The sequence below is a fragment of the Nomia melanderi genome, chromosome 11, assembly GCF_051020985.1.
Source record: "Nomia melanderi isolate GNS246 chromosome 11, iyNomMela1, whole genome shotgun sequence".
Lineage (NCBI taxonomy): Eukaryota > Metazoa > Arthropoda > Insecta > Hymenoptera > Halictidae > Nomia > Nomia melanderi.
In genome coordinates this window covers 2,243,528-2,262,041 of record NC_135009.1, presented here as the reverse complement: position 1 = coordinate 2,262,041, position 18,514 = coordinate 2,243,528, and the positions used below count along the sequence as shown (strand labels likewise).

At 32.6% G+C, this 18,514-nt stretch overlaps 3 protein-coding genes across 4 annotated transcripts in view; all 3 read right to left on the bottom strand.

Moving 5' to 3' along the window:
- Positions 1-18,514, bottom strand: part of Nca (neurocalcin homolog) — a 484,597-nt gene that overhangs the window by 313,013 nt on the left and 153,070 nt on the right. The gene's annotated exons all lie outside the window — the stretch shown is intronic.
- The window catches only part of LOC143175096 (uncharacterized), a 272,623-nt gene that overhangs the window by 101,283 nt on the left and 152,826 nt on the right, over positions 1-18,514 (bottom strand).
- On the bottom strand, positions 10,135-10,955 carry LOC143175084 (uncharacterized). The gene has a single exon (XM_076372150.1). The coding sequence runs from the start codon at positions 10,897-10,899 to the stop codon at positions 10,135-10,137; it is 765 nt and encodes a 254-aa protein (XP_076228265.1). The 5' UTR covers positions 10,900-10,955.

Below are 18,514 nucleotides of genomic sequence, written 5' to 3'. Positions count from 1 at the left end.
CATATTTTCACATTTTCATTACAGTTGCTAAAGCATCACTACGTTTCTTCACAGTCGTAATTTTTCATTAAAACAAATTGTATATTTGTCAAATAAAATAATAATTACATATAATCAGTATACGACACTATTCTACAGAATGATAACTAAATTTTAATCAACCTTTGAAAAATTGATGTTCTTAAGGACCTCATGGACAGCAATACCTAAGATTATTCAAATTTTTATTTACTAATCTCTACAGACCTTTCTTTCAAAGATGATACATTCTATAAAATACGTCAATCTTCATATTAAATCTAATATAATCAAGTAACATATTGAATTAGGTGTAAGAAGATAAGAAGTTAAAATTTTTGAAAACATAAGCTTTTCTGATTCCCATTTTTAGGTAGGTGTATACCTTTACAAGAGGAAGAATGTAGTGTAAATTGAAAATTCCCACCAATATTGCGATGATACATAGAAAACGATGGATAGAAATATATCGTCTAATTAAGACAATATTTCAAGTATTATATAGATCTATAGATAGACCAACATAAATCGTAAACGATATCTTTTTTCCACAGAATGCATTGTCAGTCCAATCTGCAAAAATTGTTTTAAACCAAAATCTATAAATAAGGCTTTTAAAAACAGTTTCTAGAAACTCCTATACAATAAAACTTTAATTGTAACATAGTTACATATATTCATACATCAAAAATATATTACAAAATTATACATACAATTTTTAATAAAAATAGAAGTATGTATATATGTATCAAGTAACCTAATTTTAAACAAGACTGTTGAAATAGCGCATGAAAATAATGAACGAGATGTCAAACTCACGATCAAGGTAAGTACGTGCCATTAATTACACGTGGAGAACGATACTCAGCAAATTGATCGATAATGGCAACGGAGAGAAACGGCATAAAGTTCTAAGCGTCGCCTAATGAAGCCATTAATGATACTGTTCATAGGGTGACAGCTGAGACTCACATCAGTTCTCTTTGCCATAAACCACCGAGGTAAAGTTTCATGTGTACCATACATTACATACTAATCGTTAATCATTATACTTTAACAAAGAGGAAAAGGTCAATAGGAATAGTTTCAAAGTATGAAATTATCGAAATGTAATACTAGACACCAACAAAAGCAAATAAAATCCCGACATATAGTCTCTCCTACTACTTATAAAAATTTTTCAAATTACTTACTAATTTCTATAGTTATTTTCATATTTCGGTATATAATAGGTATTATATTAACTAACATTTTATTCACGGAACATGTTATTTTTCTTCTTACTTATCAGTTCTATAGAAAATTCTGTAAAATAAGATTACTTACAATTAAATTTATAATAACTGATATTTTACGTATATATAATGTTTGTTTTACATATCTTTATATTTAATATTTATACGCATATTTAAAATCGATATGTGTAGAACTGTATGTCTTTGTAAATTTCTAATTTCATCGCCATTCAACTTTCATGGAAATCCTTCTAATTTTACAGCAGACAAAAATTTTACTCTTATTTTCAGTCAGTACTAAGGAACATATAATGTATAAAAACTGAAAACTCCGAAAAAAATCAGAAAGATAAGTTTATTTTTTGGAAACTATTAATTTATCGACTTATATTAATCAAAATTTTTTTGACGCATTTTCTATCTGAACAGAAATTATAAATACTTTTTTTGTCACTTTGTATAAGAGGTTGGTCAATATGATTCTTATTTCAAGTATCTCTAGATTCAAAGAAATAAAAAAACATCTTTTTGTATAAATGTTAGCAAATACAAAATAAGGTAACACCATTCTCAAATTCTTAGAAATATTTCTCTGCTTCCTTTGTTATTCACTCTTGTTGAGCTTCGCAGTTAATTACGGCGATGCTCTGACTCAGTTTCAGATTAGTAATGCTGAGCCTGAATGAAATAATGAGATTTTCGATGAGTTGTAATTGGATCGATGTCGATACGTTAAGTTGTGGAATTCTTCGTTAGAGATTCTGTTGATTCGTGTTGTTGGTGGAACTCTTCGGTTAGAGATTCCGTCGATGTGTGTTGTTGTGGAACTCTTGATGAGAAATTCGGTCGATATGTGTTGTGGTGGAGGTCTTGGTTAGAGACTCCGTGGAACTCTTGGTTAGAAATTCGCTCGATATGTGTTAAGATCTACCCTTAAATAGGTGGCTGTAAGGGTAGCGTCGGGGGATGAGACACGCGGATTGGTTGTTTCCTAGAGTTACAAGTTTTGGACAGGGAGGAGGCCGTTTTTCCTGATTGGTGACAGTCACCGGAAAGTTGACCGCCTCCAAGTCCATCGGTCACCTGCAGGTATCGAGAGTACCTTCGCGTGACGTCATAGAAATTCCGCGTGCCTCGGAAAACTGTATGAAGCACCTTAACCCTAATAAAACATGCAAAGAGTAAATATCTAAAACGTAAAAATGCTAATCCTCGAACAGCTGAGGGTGGTTGTTGAAGGTAATGGTCGATGGCTTCATAAAGTTATTTGAGCTACGATCCCTTGAAAAATTTAGAGGAACGTTGACGTAACGGTGTTTTCAGTTTGTGACACCGCGCGTCAACAACTTTTATTTGTCACAAATACATAGAATCTATAGTTACATTTTTACTTCAATATGATTGACTATAGGACGATTCTAAAATAATAACGGAAATTATAAAAAAATTCATTACAACGGGAATTTGTACCACTCGCAATTTGAAAATATTTTTGCTCATTGTCAGAAGATACGAGCAGCAATTATAAATTATCGACATTCGCGCGGGTACGTCGGTAATGTACAGGAGGGTTATTATTTTCTTTCTGGCCTTTTCCGCAATTATACTTTTTTTGTTACTCGGACGCGTGGCTGCGTTAATGTATAGTATTTTAATATAAATATTTCATCGCGTTTTTAACAATTTCACTGTAAAATATTATAATAATTAACCCTGTTACTGATAAACTAGTTAAGTGAGTTAAATTGACCTACGGTACGCAGTCACACGATTGGACACTCGGTATATTGTTTTATAATTGTCACCTATCTAACACATTTTTTGACCTGGCCTTTCACTTCACACGCTTGTTTCCCTGAAAGAGAAATTTCGAACAAGACAACGAATACAAAGACTGACAACAAATTGCCAATTAACGGTAAAACTACCATGTGACAGGTTTGTCAAAGTGACAGGTTTAGATTCCCTATTTTATAGTTCCTGAAATTAAAAGGATGCTTATTGTTGGGTGTTCACAGCAGCGTCCTTACTTGGAGCTGATTAAATGAGACCGCTTGCTTCTTCGTTAGTGGACTGTATTTTTCGTGTGTACAATTATGTCTGAACACTAAGACGCGTTTGTATGATGTGTATCGTTCGAAAGTTTTGAGTTGTCTGTTTCGCTAGCGATCTGCGAGTCAGATCGTCAGCTCCGAAATTTAAGAAAACAACCTAATTGGTTATCGCCAAAATTGACAAGTCCCAATCAGGGGTTTTTGAAACGAATTGTCTCCACCGTCGCTGCGCCCTTGGCGCGCCTAGTCTACCGAGGGTGGGGTGCTACCTAAGACATGCAGAGACTATGTTTTTAGCTTGGATAGAAATTTCTTCCAGGCAAACCCCAGGTACCGAGTGTCCTTAGGATACCATTTGGTCGCCCTTCAGAAATATGCATTTACAACCCGTCGCTGGCTGCCACATGCGAATGAAAGGAAAGTTTTGGAATTTGATTTCAAAAGGCCAATGAGTATTGCCGCGATGTGCCGTTAAAATACTAAACAATAAGAGCCGTTTTTTGCCCCGTGCTGTAAAGAGCTTAAGTCTCTGCATGTGTCGACTCTATTAAGCTGTGACGACTCAACAATTATATTCAATATTATTTAAAAAATTAATATTTATACAGAATGGTTTAAAGAGTACTGCATCTGAAGGCTTACGTTTTTTCGAAAAGTACAATAGTGTATGTGTATTCGCCAGATGCTTTTCTTAACCGTTATTCCGTTCTTCCATTTCTAAGCAGGTAATAACAAAAATAAAAATAAGCATTTAAAAAGAAGACAGATAAATAAAGTTAATTTGATTCTACGAACCGATAGAGTGGCACTTTTAGACAGTGTAACGGAGAAATGCGATGGCGTCGCTTGGTACTCAAACGGTTAAAGGCAAAGATGTAACATTACTGTAGTACATGGCTTTTACTGTTATACTTTCAGTTTTGTTTCAAGAAAGTATTCATTAACTAATACTTAATATTTAGTATGTTAGGGGTACTTAGGAATTTTCAAAAATATCTGATTGAAAAATTTCACTTTTCTTTTATTAAGTTTTTAAGCTTTTAATAGAACAGTCTCGAATCTATTGAAAGTTGATAGTAAAAAATCTACAAGTGATAGCTGGAAAGGACCAATTTCTCCCAGTTATAAGGTATCTATAGAACAGTATGCTTTCAACATCCCACTAAACGGAAGGCAATACCTGACCTGTTCAGTTGTAGATGTAGGGTTTCAGAGACGACGCTAATGGTTGTTCTGTATCTATCTATAAGTTCTGGTATTATTGAACGTGCATACTAAGTTAGCGTTTTATTTTATAGTTATTGTAAGCCGATTGCATATTTAGAATATGTACTGGTACATGTAACATTATTTGACTAGTAGCAGTATATAGACACGAGTCCAGGTGGACCCTGTATTTGCTGAGCAAACGTTAACATTTTAACCCTCAGGACCACATACATTCATATGTGCACTATAATAGATAATTTAACATATTTCAATTGAATGTAATGTAAAAAGATCATCCTTTTAGGAATCTTTTAGATTGCCGAAATGTGGTACTGGCAATGGCGAATAAAATCGTTTTAAAAATAAGAGTGATCATTTTTGTACGGATAAGTGAATACAGATACAGATGGATCATTCTGAGAAGAACATCGAAGATGGAAATTACTGATAATTTTAAAAAACTGAAGTCAGAAAATGATAAGTGGTTTATATTTCAACCCGAATGAAGAACGTTTTGATTGCGAGGTTTGCCATATAGGGAAGGTGCATCAATTTCCACATGAAAACAGGAATCAGATGAAAACCACGGAAAGAAAATAATTCATTATGATACATATTATCCAATGAACACAGCAACTTTGGCACAGCAATATATTTGCAAACTTTATGGATAGTATGAAACATCGGATCTGATTTGAAGGTGAACCTACATAAATTATTCTGATAATTTTTCCGAACGATAGAATTTTTAAGTGTACTATTACATACTCGCAAGGAAATCGAAATCAAAACAAGATCGAATATGCTTGTTAATAAAGGAAGCTAAAGGAGAGAACCTGATTTTATGACTTCTGAAAAGTCATAAACTAAACACGAAAAAGAGGAAGAGAATAATGAAGATTGAACAGACCACGAAAGAATGACTATTGAACCCATACAAACGACGATATGATACAAATGTTCTGGACGTCCAAGAATAGTGGGGACCGGGGAAACTAAAAAAGAATGATTTAATGAAAGAGGAAACGATTCACATAAACGAACTACCGTAACCTTCTAAGGTTGAAGAAATGATACAAAGAACAGACAAGAATTTATGACTAATTGCTAAGCAAGAAGAATACGATTCGTTAATGGAAAATAAGACGTGGGAATTAGTGAGTAGTCCAGTTGGTAGAAAAATGTTCACAAATCGATTTACAAGATAAAGGGGGATCAAAATGGTTCCGTAGTGAAATACAAAGCAAGATTAGTGGTAAGAGGCGAAACAATACAAAAGGTACGAAACAATACGAAACTATACGAACACCAGGTGGACGTTACCACGGTATACATTTAAGGGAAACTTGCAAAGGGGGAATGCATGGAACTTAAGAGAATTTAAGATTGATCTTAATGAGGCTTGTAAATTGAAAAATCCATTGTATAAATTGAAGCAAGCACGTAGAGCTCGGTATAACAAGTTAGATAATTATATAATAACTTTCAATTTAAGAAAAATAGATATAGATTTATGTGCGCATGTGAAATTCAATGGGAAACAATTTCTTTCAAAGAACCAATAAGAATTGTGTATATCGAAGATTTTTTAACCGTGTCAAAATATTTTGTGTCAGGATGACACAGAAGTAAGATTTTCGCTATGCGTTTTGTTTATAGTATTGATTAAGTACTGTATAGGTGTAATATTGAATGGCATATTAGTGGCGAAAATATTATGAGTTTAAGAATTGTCGAGTGATGAGGAGTATGTAATTTTCATGTATTATTATATCCAACGCAGAAGAAGACAAAAACAATGTTGGCTACATTCATATGTTATAAGAAATATAAAATGTAGAGTATAAGCAAATAAAATGAATAAACAGTAATTATTAGAATTAATGGGAAAAAAACAAGCCTGTTACTGTACATTTGATTGATATATAAATTATACCTCCATCAACCACCGAGCTAAAAGTGCACAGGGGCAAAGGGACTTTTCTGCTAACGATGCTCGGGTCGTCTCGGCTTTCGACGTATAGTCATTATTGGCACGCGTTAATAACAAAAGAAGGAAGCAAGACTGAACACGATGAAGAAAGGCGTACAGTGGAGATCCCACGTTAGCCAAGCCGACCATTGGTTCAAAAGTGAAGAGAGACAAGGGAACTCTTCCATTCACGATGCATGGGCCTCGGTGTGCGCCAATAGTGACCATGCGCCGAAAGCCGAGGCGGCCCGAGCTTCGGGAGTAAGAGAGTCCCCTTGCCCCTGTTCACTTTCAGCTTGGCGGTCGATGGAGCTAACGTGAGAGACGAATAGCATTTACATGCACGTGTTGTTCTACAGCTCAGAAGAGATCACAGGTTGAAACAAATAAAAAGACACAGAAAGCGAAACACCGATTGCAGTCTCAATCTACAATGCGCGCGAATGGTAAAACGCTTTCTAACAATAATAATATAAATTATAATAGTATATCTGCTACTATAGTTTTGCAATACGATTTGATGACGCCTCGCTGCTGCCAACGTCGTACGATGGTCGTATTGACGAATGAAGGCAGCGGCGATATCATTAAATTATTGATTCGTGGCAGTCGTTTAGCGTTTTTACATAAATGCATTTATCGTTTGTGTTGCGATGACTTGTGTGTGAAGTTCCTATCAATTCTAATTTCTTTAAATAATATCTAATCAACCATTCAGGTAAAAGGCTTATATTATAAATACCTGAAATTATTATAAAAAGTAATAGCTTCATTTACCTAATGTAAGTAGAAAATGAAATCAGCGTATTTTTATAAGCTTTATAAGAATTACATATTATATAATCTTATGAAAAATTTTCGGTAGTTGTACTATTAAAAAACATTAGCGGCATTCTTGTTCTATTGAATCGTGAACAGGTCGTAATACCAAATACATGAATTATTTCAAGACAGTTTAGTTATTCTCGTGTTTCTGCAGTTCTCTAACTTTTGTAGTTTTACAACTACTCATTCAACACAAGTACTCCCGCGTTCTCCCATCGCGTCAAGCATAAATCTTATAGTTTATTACCAGCGTTTTCCGCATGGTGTAATTAAAACATTTATTGAAGGAAACATTGAAGTCATAATTTAAATTATAATATAAGTCTTCTTCTTGTCACAACGAAGAATATTATTACGGTAGGCACTAGTAGGTAACCGTTAATAAAGCGAAGACACATCTACATGATTCCGTTTGATAATAATTGAGAGGTTTAATGCAAGTGGGAGTTACACAACAATAACACCACTCTGACAGTGCAATTTGAAAAGCGAACGATGTATTCTTATTCGTGTATCATAATTTCTTTAAATAAAATTTCGTTTAATTACTTTGCTTCTGTTGTATTTAAAAAATGTTTCAAATGCAATATTTTCTGTTTTGAAAGGACAGTAAATTGGTACACTTATGTAGTTTGTCTCCTACTTTCCAAGTAGAATTATGTAATCTTTCTTACATCAATCAATGCAAGAAGTTATTTTTCATAAGGAAACGTTAATCAATCTACGTCGAAAACTCATTCGAAAAAGCAAAATTTATAAATTATTTCAGGTATTTTTTAAATAAACAATACTTCTGAAAATAATTGTTTTTACATATTAAAGTAACACATCTTGAACATGAATATGACCGAAAAAGCGTTTAGATTGAGGTGGTATTATGTCATCTAGTATTTTATAAACACTGATAAAACGCTGAAAAATTTCACTGCTCTCCTATATGAATGAAAGAAGTTGTAAATTAATTTATATGAATGATATGTATTTTACAATTTTGTAAATACAATAATGTGAGATTTATGATTAAGTTTTAGTAGTATTACTACGCACAGTCTCGCTTCAATAAGAATTAAGCACACAGATACACTGAACGAAAGGAATTACAGTGGAAAATAGTTGTTAATGTGTAATGTAGGTCAATGGACCAAAGAAATTGTTAATTTTATGTATCTGGTTTGTAAGGCCAGATATTTATTGTTAACTTGGTTGCACTGGCGTACTGAATAAGTTTTGAATAATTAACAAGGCTTGGCTTGATTTATCGGACTGTGTGTCCCTTTATTTTGTTGTTGAAAATACTTGTCTTAATACTACGATGTCGCTGTCTTGATGAACTCTGGATCATTTGTACAATCGAGTGTGTCTTATACTAAGTGTGGAGATGAGGGTGTGTACTGTTTCATGTGTATGTTAAAAGTGGGAAACATTTTCGTCCAATGATGTTGTTGGGGGTTGAGTCTGCTGTCTTGTGATCACGCCTTGTAGGGTAAGTCGGACAGGTCAAGTCAGGTATCGTCAGTAGGAGTGTGGAGTACCGTTAGGGTGTCATGAAGCTAAGCCGTCCTTTGTGTATTGAAAATGTCTGAATTTGTTTGTTTTATGGTGTCTCGAATGGTTAGGGTTTTATTTAATGTGTCCGGGCCTTTTTCTCTATCGTAAAAACTAAATGTTCCTTGACTATGCAAACGGGACGATGAGGGTTATTTCTTAACTGTATGTATTCTTAACAATAGTAGAAAGATAAAAAGTGATGGTGTTTGTAATTGAATAAAGCGTCGGCGGTCGATGGTCACTAATTCAGAGAAGATGACTGTATTGATACATACACAAGGAAATTAAATTGCCATGATACATATCACCTTCGGAAACACTTGGCGTGACTTGGGATTTTATTACTTTATTAAACCTTTATTTGTATCGAGAGGAAAGCTTGTTATCCGATTTAGTTCAATGAAAAAAATCAAGGATGAAAAATATACGTAACTGATTTCGAAAGGAAATTTCATTTTTTATTTAACAGTCGCAACTTTTCTATTGCAAACGAGCTACCAACTAGCAAAGTTTAATTTTTCTAACTGCCAAGCCGCCTTAATATTGTCATTTTTTATAAAATTATTTGACTTTCAAAAATTCTATTGTAAAGTTACAAAATATGAAATTAATTTGTAGTTGGATCTTCAGCAATATAAATATACACGATAAGCCACGTAAAATCGAACACTTAAGGGGGGAAATACCTTTAGACGGATGAAAACGAGCTTATCTTTATGAATTTTTTTGTAAAGGAAAGGATTGTTTTACATTTTTGAAACTTTGTTTATCATTTATTATATTCTTTCTCTATTACAACGCATTTTTTGTTTTTCAAAATATTTAAAAATGACGGAGTTATGTCCCTGTTTTTCGGGAAGGTTGTGGTGCGACTTATTAAATGGTATAAGCTCTAGCATTGGCTACATTGATTTGAAACAAACCAGCAAGACATATTTCGATAAGTAACATTTACAGTTTGTAGGTCAACCTAAAAAAAAGTGAAAAATATTGATAATTGAAAAAATCGCACGCTTTTAAACAGAAACTTCGAATTTTACATGAAATTTTCGCTATACTTTGCACCAAAAAGGTACTTTTATTTACAATTTATTTCATATCTTTAGGTTCATATAGAAGACAATATTGTTATAGATATGTGTGCAAAATTTCAGCAAGATTGATTGAGTAGTTTTTGAGTTATTGGTTCCACCGATTTCGAAAATGTAGTTTTGAGATAAACACGTTCAAAGTTTCGATAAGTGATAACTCAACAATTTCAATGACTTAGCAGCTAGTCTGCGATACCTGCGCCATACAATATACTTTCTGTTTCCTCGTAGAGCTGATTTTCCTCCATACGTTGTTCTCTTCTTGCTTTTCGAGCCTCTTTGGTAGTTAATGAGGTGCGTCGCTCCTGTCGAATTACTCTCTGTTCGTCGATTTTGTCGGCGTATGTTTTTACTTGTTTTCCAATTACAGTATTCAAAGCACTCATAGTTCTTAAAATTGAAGCATATCCTTCGTTAAATAAGCCAGCTGCCAAATATGCTGCAATTTCAATAATTTTTATTCCTGAGTGCAGGTGCTTTGGAGCGAACCGCCAAACAGTTGAGTTGAAACTCTCGTTATTGTTCTGAGTATGTCCGCCCAAGCACCTCTCAAGTAGATTTTCTTCAGATAAATCTTCGTAAATTGGTAAGATGTGCTTCTGCACGTCTGGATGCAGTTGTGCAGGATGTTCTATAAGGTCCAAATTTGCTCCTGTAGCTAGAGCTTTCTGCCACTTGCACCAGTCGTCATTTCCTACCGGGCAGTATTCGTGCCTTGGATTTTCTTTGGTGGAGCATAAGTGATAATACGAAGCCATTATAGCTTCCTTCATATTTTCCACACTATGAATATTTCTTCGTATGGCTAAGTCATAGTATGCGGTGAGTTTCCTGATAAGCGCATCAGTCAGCTTGCCTTTTCCACCGAGGTTTTTTGTTTTTTTAATATTTCGAAGCCGGCTGTATGATAATTTTTCTTGTATAACGCAAACAATGTAAAGTAACATGTTTACAATGATTGAAAGGAGGGAATTATGAAAGGCGGGTCCTCCGCTTCTAGCGCGTGAATATATACCTGCGGTGGGCTACCGCCTATGAGTCCCGATAGCATCAGAAAGGCTCCGAATTTCGCTTTAAGATTTTTTAAGGTTCTAAAGGTATTTCCCCCCTTAAATATCTTCGTTAATTTGGAAAACAGAAAACTATCGAAGAAGAAATTTATATTATTCAAAGGGGTAAATATTATTAACAGGTATGCCAATTCATTTTGCTTTAAAAGAACTTTCTATTCTACACACCCAAATTTCAGAAATATTGTAAAAAATATACTTTCAACCCTCAACTTTAAGGGACGTTTTCAGCTCTTCAAAGTGGATGTTGATCGATAAGAAAAAATACGTGTCAAATATGGAGAACTATGTTTCACGTAAGTTTCATTAAAATCGACGAGTGCCGAGTGAAAAGATTCCCTTGTTAGCACCAGAAACATTTTCAATTTAGACGTTCTCTTCTTTAACTTAATTTTTTGTGAATATTTAAATTATCTAGGATAATTCAATATTTTATTTTATTCTTGAGCTTCGTTAATTCAGAAAGGATACAACCTGAAAGAGACTTAAATTTTGTAATAACATGAGCTTAGAGTTCCTGAAGTTCTTAGGGTTTCCAAATATTTAACTACGCGAAAACTTCAGTTATCACATCACATGATCATGCACTATATACTTAATTCTGTAACCGTAAAGTGATGAAACTACAAAAGTCTTCCGCATTCCTTATTAAATTAATGGATATTACTAACACGTCACAGTTGAATTAGCAGTACATATAAGTTATATTTAGTGTAATTATTAAAGCGCTTAGTATGTTACTCAAATAAGTAATTTTATATTTTAACGTATTATATAATTATATTATTTACATAATTATACAGGTTTTATATAACTTTCAGCATTAACCCTTTGCACTACTGTGTCGAATATGACTCGACATAAGATTTATTAAAAAATGTACTTTCCTATTGACACATTTTTCAGTTGTATTATTATACAATTTTCAATAATATTAGTGAAAAGAATAGACATGTTTCCTATCATATAATCTAACTAATTTTCTTCGAAATACATTTCAAGCGAAACGTTTAAAACAATACAAAATTATCGAAAACGAAATGTAGAAGACACTCGGAGTGCAAAGGGTTAAAATAAATATGCTAGCTACGTCTACTTAACATGCTTAATATCTACGCTACATATGTGAGGAGAAAACAACAAAATTATTATTATGTGCACTTTTATATGAGGATAAAGCACATAGCGCAATATTAAAAAAATTAATGGAATTTCTTATTTAATGAAATATGAAATTTTTGTTATGGTACTAATTTAAAAAATACGACAGTAAAAGTCTTTTCTGAAATTAAACTACTTGCATACTCTATGTTTTCATTTGTTGCACTATTTAAGTATAAACTGATCAACCTATGTGCAATTGATTGTGAACATTTTTCTGTATTGCACGCATACATTTTCTGAAAAACAATACCTACACGAATAACGGTCTTGATCCAGCTTTCAAATGTGTGGTCGTCCTGGGTATGTACAGAACTTTTTAGCGTAGAAATGGTGTTTTAATACAGCATCTTTTAATACATTCCAAGTTTTTAGTGACTTTTATATATATTTTGATATTATTTCTTTACGTTTTCGTTTCTCCGCGACGTGTACCACTATTCTTTGATACATGTTTCACAAAAAACGTTTTCTTGGAAAAATTGTGTGAGTATTTACCACAAATGGTACACGTGGCACGGAACGTGTTAATACGCACCGGACAAACTACTTTCTATAGTAATTCTATTTTTCTAATTATATTCTCAAAAATTTGAATATGCATAAACATGCACAATCTAATAATTAGTAATGCTTCTTATTCAAAACTACAGTCATACAGGTTTGTTGTTTTTCTTTCACATCTCTTTCCACTGTTAAACATTAGACATAGTATTTTAGAAACCGACTATCGATATTTCTTATTTGGGTCGGATATTCTCCGTCTTCTATGAAAATTCCAGTATACAGGATGTCATACTTAACTTGAGCAAATTTCGTTTTTTTTTAACGAATAGGAAATATGCCAGAAGATAAAAAATATTTAGTCTAAGTCCTTGCCCTATGGTTTATTTCGTAACTATGATCGATATAACTACTTCATCGTTAGTAATTTATTAGGAAAAGAACAAATTTTTTTGTTTATTCTACGTCTACGTTTACTCCAAAGGTTAACGGTTGATAATTTATATTTAAAAACAATAAATAACACTTCGATTTTTCAAATTCAGTTTAAAATTTTCATCACGAGTCTAACACGATGTTATAAGTCAAGGACTTAACACTAGAACTACCGAATATTTAATATGATTAGTATGTAATCCCTATAAAAATTGTAACAAAAGATTATTTTCTGTTTCTTCAGACATTCACTATAGTATTCAACGAAAACTATTTATTTTCAACATAATTTCGATTAATCAATGCTTTTAAGATATCAATAATTGCGACACAAAAAAATCAAACCCTGTTAATTTGACTGATACAGTAGTTCTAGTATTAATAGCAATGTAAGTGATTATTACAGATAATATTTGCATACATTTTATATTTCATCAAGTAGGGGGTAGTGAAATGATACTTACGACCTTTCAGATTTTGAACTCGGAACAAATCATTCTGCAAATTTTGTATTGGAATTTCGCGTCGACAATATCGAAGCAATACTGAGTAAGTGCTTAGTGCTCGAATTTCGCAATATCGTGTTCGGGATTTGGCGGTGGAAATGTGAAGGGTTGCATTCTGTCCGCAGCGGACCATGACCACAGGACTGCTCGTAGCCTAGGGTTGTCCTCCGCGAATCTGCACGTGACATTGCAATTTCAATCCTATGAGAAAAATTACCAACTATTCGTGCACAATTATAATAAAATAAATTAAGTATTAAAACTGCTGTTTAATAAAAACTGTATCACCGTTTGAGAAACGCTTAAGACGTAACGTCTTAACTACAACTTTGAACAGAGACAGTTTACGCAAGTAATACAATTATTTGATAACTAAACATGTCACTTGAGGTTTTTCGTAAACAATTATGCAGATACCTGGGGCAATATTAATTTAGAAATCAATATACAAAAAGAAAACGTTATGAAAGATTCTTAGGATACTTGAATTCATCCCCTGCATTCTTCAAATGTTTCATCAATCGATTACTATTTATAGATTATTTATGTAAAACTGTAAACAGTTTCTTGAGGTGTCACTTCTCGATAAATTTCGTACATTGAACGTTATAGAACAAAACTGTTTAGATTGCGAATATTTATAAGTTTAATACCCCTCTATAACATATTGAAAAAGTTTCCGTACTTTCTCACGTTTCGATTTGCAAAGTTAATTTAAAATAAGTATGTAAGAAAAGTTTAGAGTAAGATGTTTTATTGTGTATTGTTTTCTACTGTAGCACGTGGTGCTAACGTAATAGATGAACAAAAACAACGTATTATTGATCGATAAGTTGTAAAGTTAATTACCAGACCGCTGTGTATAGTAGGGAATTTCCTAAGACCTAGTTCTGAAAATGATGGGAAACAAAAACTATCCGAGAGACCAAGGAGAATTTCAGATACTGTAAAACGTGCAGTTTCGAGAAAAATATTCAACAAGAGAGCTTCTTCGGCAAAAATTGTGAATCATTCTGACTTAAAATATAATCCTAGATCAATAAGAAGGTGATCAACAGATCTGGATCTAGATCTGTTAAGTATTTGAAGTGTCAACGAAAACCAGCGTTGAAGAAACATCATATCAACGGCAGACTGAAATTTGCGCAAAAATATACTGGGAGGAAATATCTGAGGAAACATATATAGAGCGATAAAAGAAAAAGTTTAATTTAAATGGGTCTGATAGCCCTTATCGCTGTTGCCATGATTTAACCCCTTGTCGTATGATTTACTTCTCAACTGTGCTTGATAAAACAATTTTGTTGCTAATAATTTAGTAGAAAAAGAAACGAATTTTATACTTATTTTGTGTCTACATTTATTCTAAAGGTTAGAGATTAATAATAGACAAGTAATACTTAATTTATTTAAAATAAAAACTCTAATTGTGTAAAATGTGGAGTATTTTATATTTATCATCTTTAAGCACCTTTCCTCAACAATGACATGTCTTAAAAATCGATTGCTTGTTTCAAATTTTCAAATAAAACACTTCATATCAATAATACAGGTATACGAGATATCTCGCCCATAGCAGCGTACGCACGTCATAGTGACAAAATATCTCGTACACTGTATCGTTTCTTCGACATCATGGAACCGAGATATCTCATCCATTGTAACAGAAGGGTTAAGTCCTGATCTAAACCTGATTAAGAACATGTGAGGCCTCGTAGCAAGAGAAGTTTACGATTTGGACGAGTTTCCTACAGAAAACAACCGACTTAAGGGAAGAATAATAACCGTTTGATCGGGTATTCTGAACAATACTTTAAATAAATTAGTAGATAGCGTGCCAAATAGATTAATCGTTGCAATTCAATGTAACGGCGAAAGTATCAAATACTGAGTGAAAAAATAACAAAATTAACATTGAACTTATATTTTTCACACTAAAAACACAATGGTAACAAAGAATTCCATTTATTTCAAAATCCAAAGGAAAATAATTTTTGTCTATAATCGTTTTAGTTTTAATTTATTCTATACTATTAACTTACATCAATGAGTTTGTACATTTCTGTTCAATTGTTGTAATAAATCTCAAAATCAGGTTGACCTTATAATTATTCATAGTGCTGCACTTCTACCCAAATCATAAATGACAAATCATTTGAATAACAGTTCATATCGATCCAGTCTATATATTACGGAGAAAACAAATTTTTCCTGTTTTTTAAATATATAATATACTCCTGTAGTTTTTGTTTTCAGCATGCATGTATTCCTATATGTTATAGCGATTGCGATACTGAAACTCTCCTAGTTTCGGTAATTCGCATTTCCGTACCTTTCAATTTCGAGAACTGTATCACTATTTCAAGCTGACGAGAAATTGCTCAGATTCCGGTTTCCGGTTTGTCAAAGAGAAAAACATCACTCGGCTTGGTTATTTACCGTGATTGAATAGTAACAGGGAACAATAGAAGACTGAGAAAGTGATAAAAGACTATCCCGAAGTTACAATCACTCATCTCGTTGAAACTTTGCACAGAGATTGACTAAGTTGTTAATGTTGGACAACGAAAACGACATAATTATGTGGTTTCGAATGATAAACTTAACTACTCGAATACCATTGCGTTCAAAGAAAATAATTCGTTTAAAAATTAAACAATTTTATTAAGAAGATATTTTATAAATTTCTTTCTCGAGTGTTGATTTACTTCCGAAGAACAGATAATTATAAAAGATAAAGGATAATTATAAAAGATAAGATCAGAAAGAAAAAAAAGAGTACATCTTTGAGTTTTAATGTCAATCTACACTTGTGGTAGTATCTTAGATCTGTTAACTGTGCAATTCAATTTAAAAAATGTCTCGTTTTGCGCGCAATAAAATCAAAAAATGATGTGTGTAATTGTCAAATGCAGAACAAACGCACCTAGGGTATATTTTAATGAAAAACCAAAGCAAAAGATAAAGAATTTAGCCTTGAAAGAATTAGTATCATTTTAAGCTTTAACATGACGTGTATACTCGTTAAACGCAGTTAAGTGGTTAAAAGAACTGTTTCTATGTAATTTCTGTATGAATATTTCTATATGCCTGTAAAACGGTAAGGCAGCTGATAAATTAGTGGTTCGAATTCTTAAGCTAATAAGAGAACTTCTGCACGTCCTATTCTCGTAGAGAGCGACATTCAGCAATTTAATTAAAGCAGTGCTTGAAGATTTAGTTAGCAGAGCATTTTAAAGTTTCAAATCAGTTTGTATTAATTAATTCACGCTGTAACGTGTTCCGTTCCGCCAAAACTTTCACAGTCTTATGGCAAGTCTCGGCGGGGAAAAACCTTTATGCATAAACATTAGACCGATGCTTACTTTTCAATCGCCGAATTATTTTTGTTTTACCTTCCAGAACAGCAATGTGACAAAACGCTTGGACTTTTACCAAGGAAAAACTCCTACGGTTACATTCTCAAGAATGGAACGAGGACTAACAATAAATACACTTCATACCTAGTCAAGTAACCTCACATAAAAGAGCCAGCGGCTATTGCAGTTTGCAGCAATTTCTAACAACTAAAAATCTAAAAGATACACTGTATGTCACCAAATATAAGAAAGAAACAAATAGCCAAATAGCTAAACATTTTTGGCAGAACTTTCAAGGTAGGTACTTTCAAATTACATATAATTATTTCATTTACAACTACATCCTTGGATAAAAACATAATACTCATGTTACACTACCATTGCTTCCTCAAGGAAAAAAATGACATAATAAACAAGTGAGAATAAAAATTGTTAAATTAATATCATTTGTGTCATACTCTGCAGCACAAGCAAAAAACAGAGTATCACAAATCACGTGAATGCAAATACAGAGTGTTTCATTTGATTTTGACACCTTAATTGCGTTCTTATTAATATCTGTAGCAAAAATTTGTTAAATACAGTTGAATTTTTCCAGGAAGAGCATATCATGGTTTTATTGTTTTCTATGTTGCTGTATGTATAAAGATCATGTAAAGCTCAACAATTTTACAAAATTATACAAAAAATGTATAATATGTTGCAACAAAATATTAATCCTTTTAGTGTCGAGCAACAACATATCATTAGTGCCTGAGTATCCGCGTCGCAGGAGAACTCTATCTCAAAATAAATCTATAAAACGTTATAAATAGCTGAATTTCTCTTAAGAAATGTCATGTGAGGTGTTCCACGAACTGAAAAAGTTGTTTATGGGTTTATGTATCAATGCTAAATAAATTGTTTGTGAAAGTAATAGTAAATAAATTTTAAATAATACTAGAATGTTCTACAGTAATGTCAAACTAGTTATATGAATAACTTGTTTCATATATAACAGATAATCGTCCTGACGTTCACTGCGCATTATGGTGTTATCATTTAATTTTGCGTTATGATATTTGTACTTTTGTATAAATAATTGAAAATACTTTTCCATTTTTTCATGAAGATTTTGAATAAACATCATTGGTATGATTTCCAACAAATATTGAAATACATTTAGCATTAATTTATTTTCCTTTAATTTCGTAATATATTTCGTTTTGAATTTGGTAAATACCATTCTTACATCTATGTTTAAAAATCTGTTCTTAACCTTACTAAATTACATCAATTTGATTCAATATTCTTTGATTAGACGTAATTCTTTCGGTTGGCACTAAGAGAGTTAATGTAGAATAATGCAAAATATACTAAACATACGAATAATTTTGTGATTTACTGATACTACATATTTTTATAAATGTATCGTAAATACTACCTACGCCGTTCAACTCTCTTCTACTTTTATTGTCATAATGATGAGATATCTTCTTTAACCCTTAAGTAGGTGAAATTTTGCAACGTGAGTGCTCAAGTGGGATT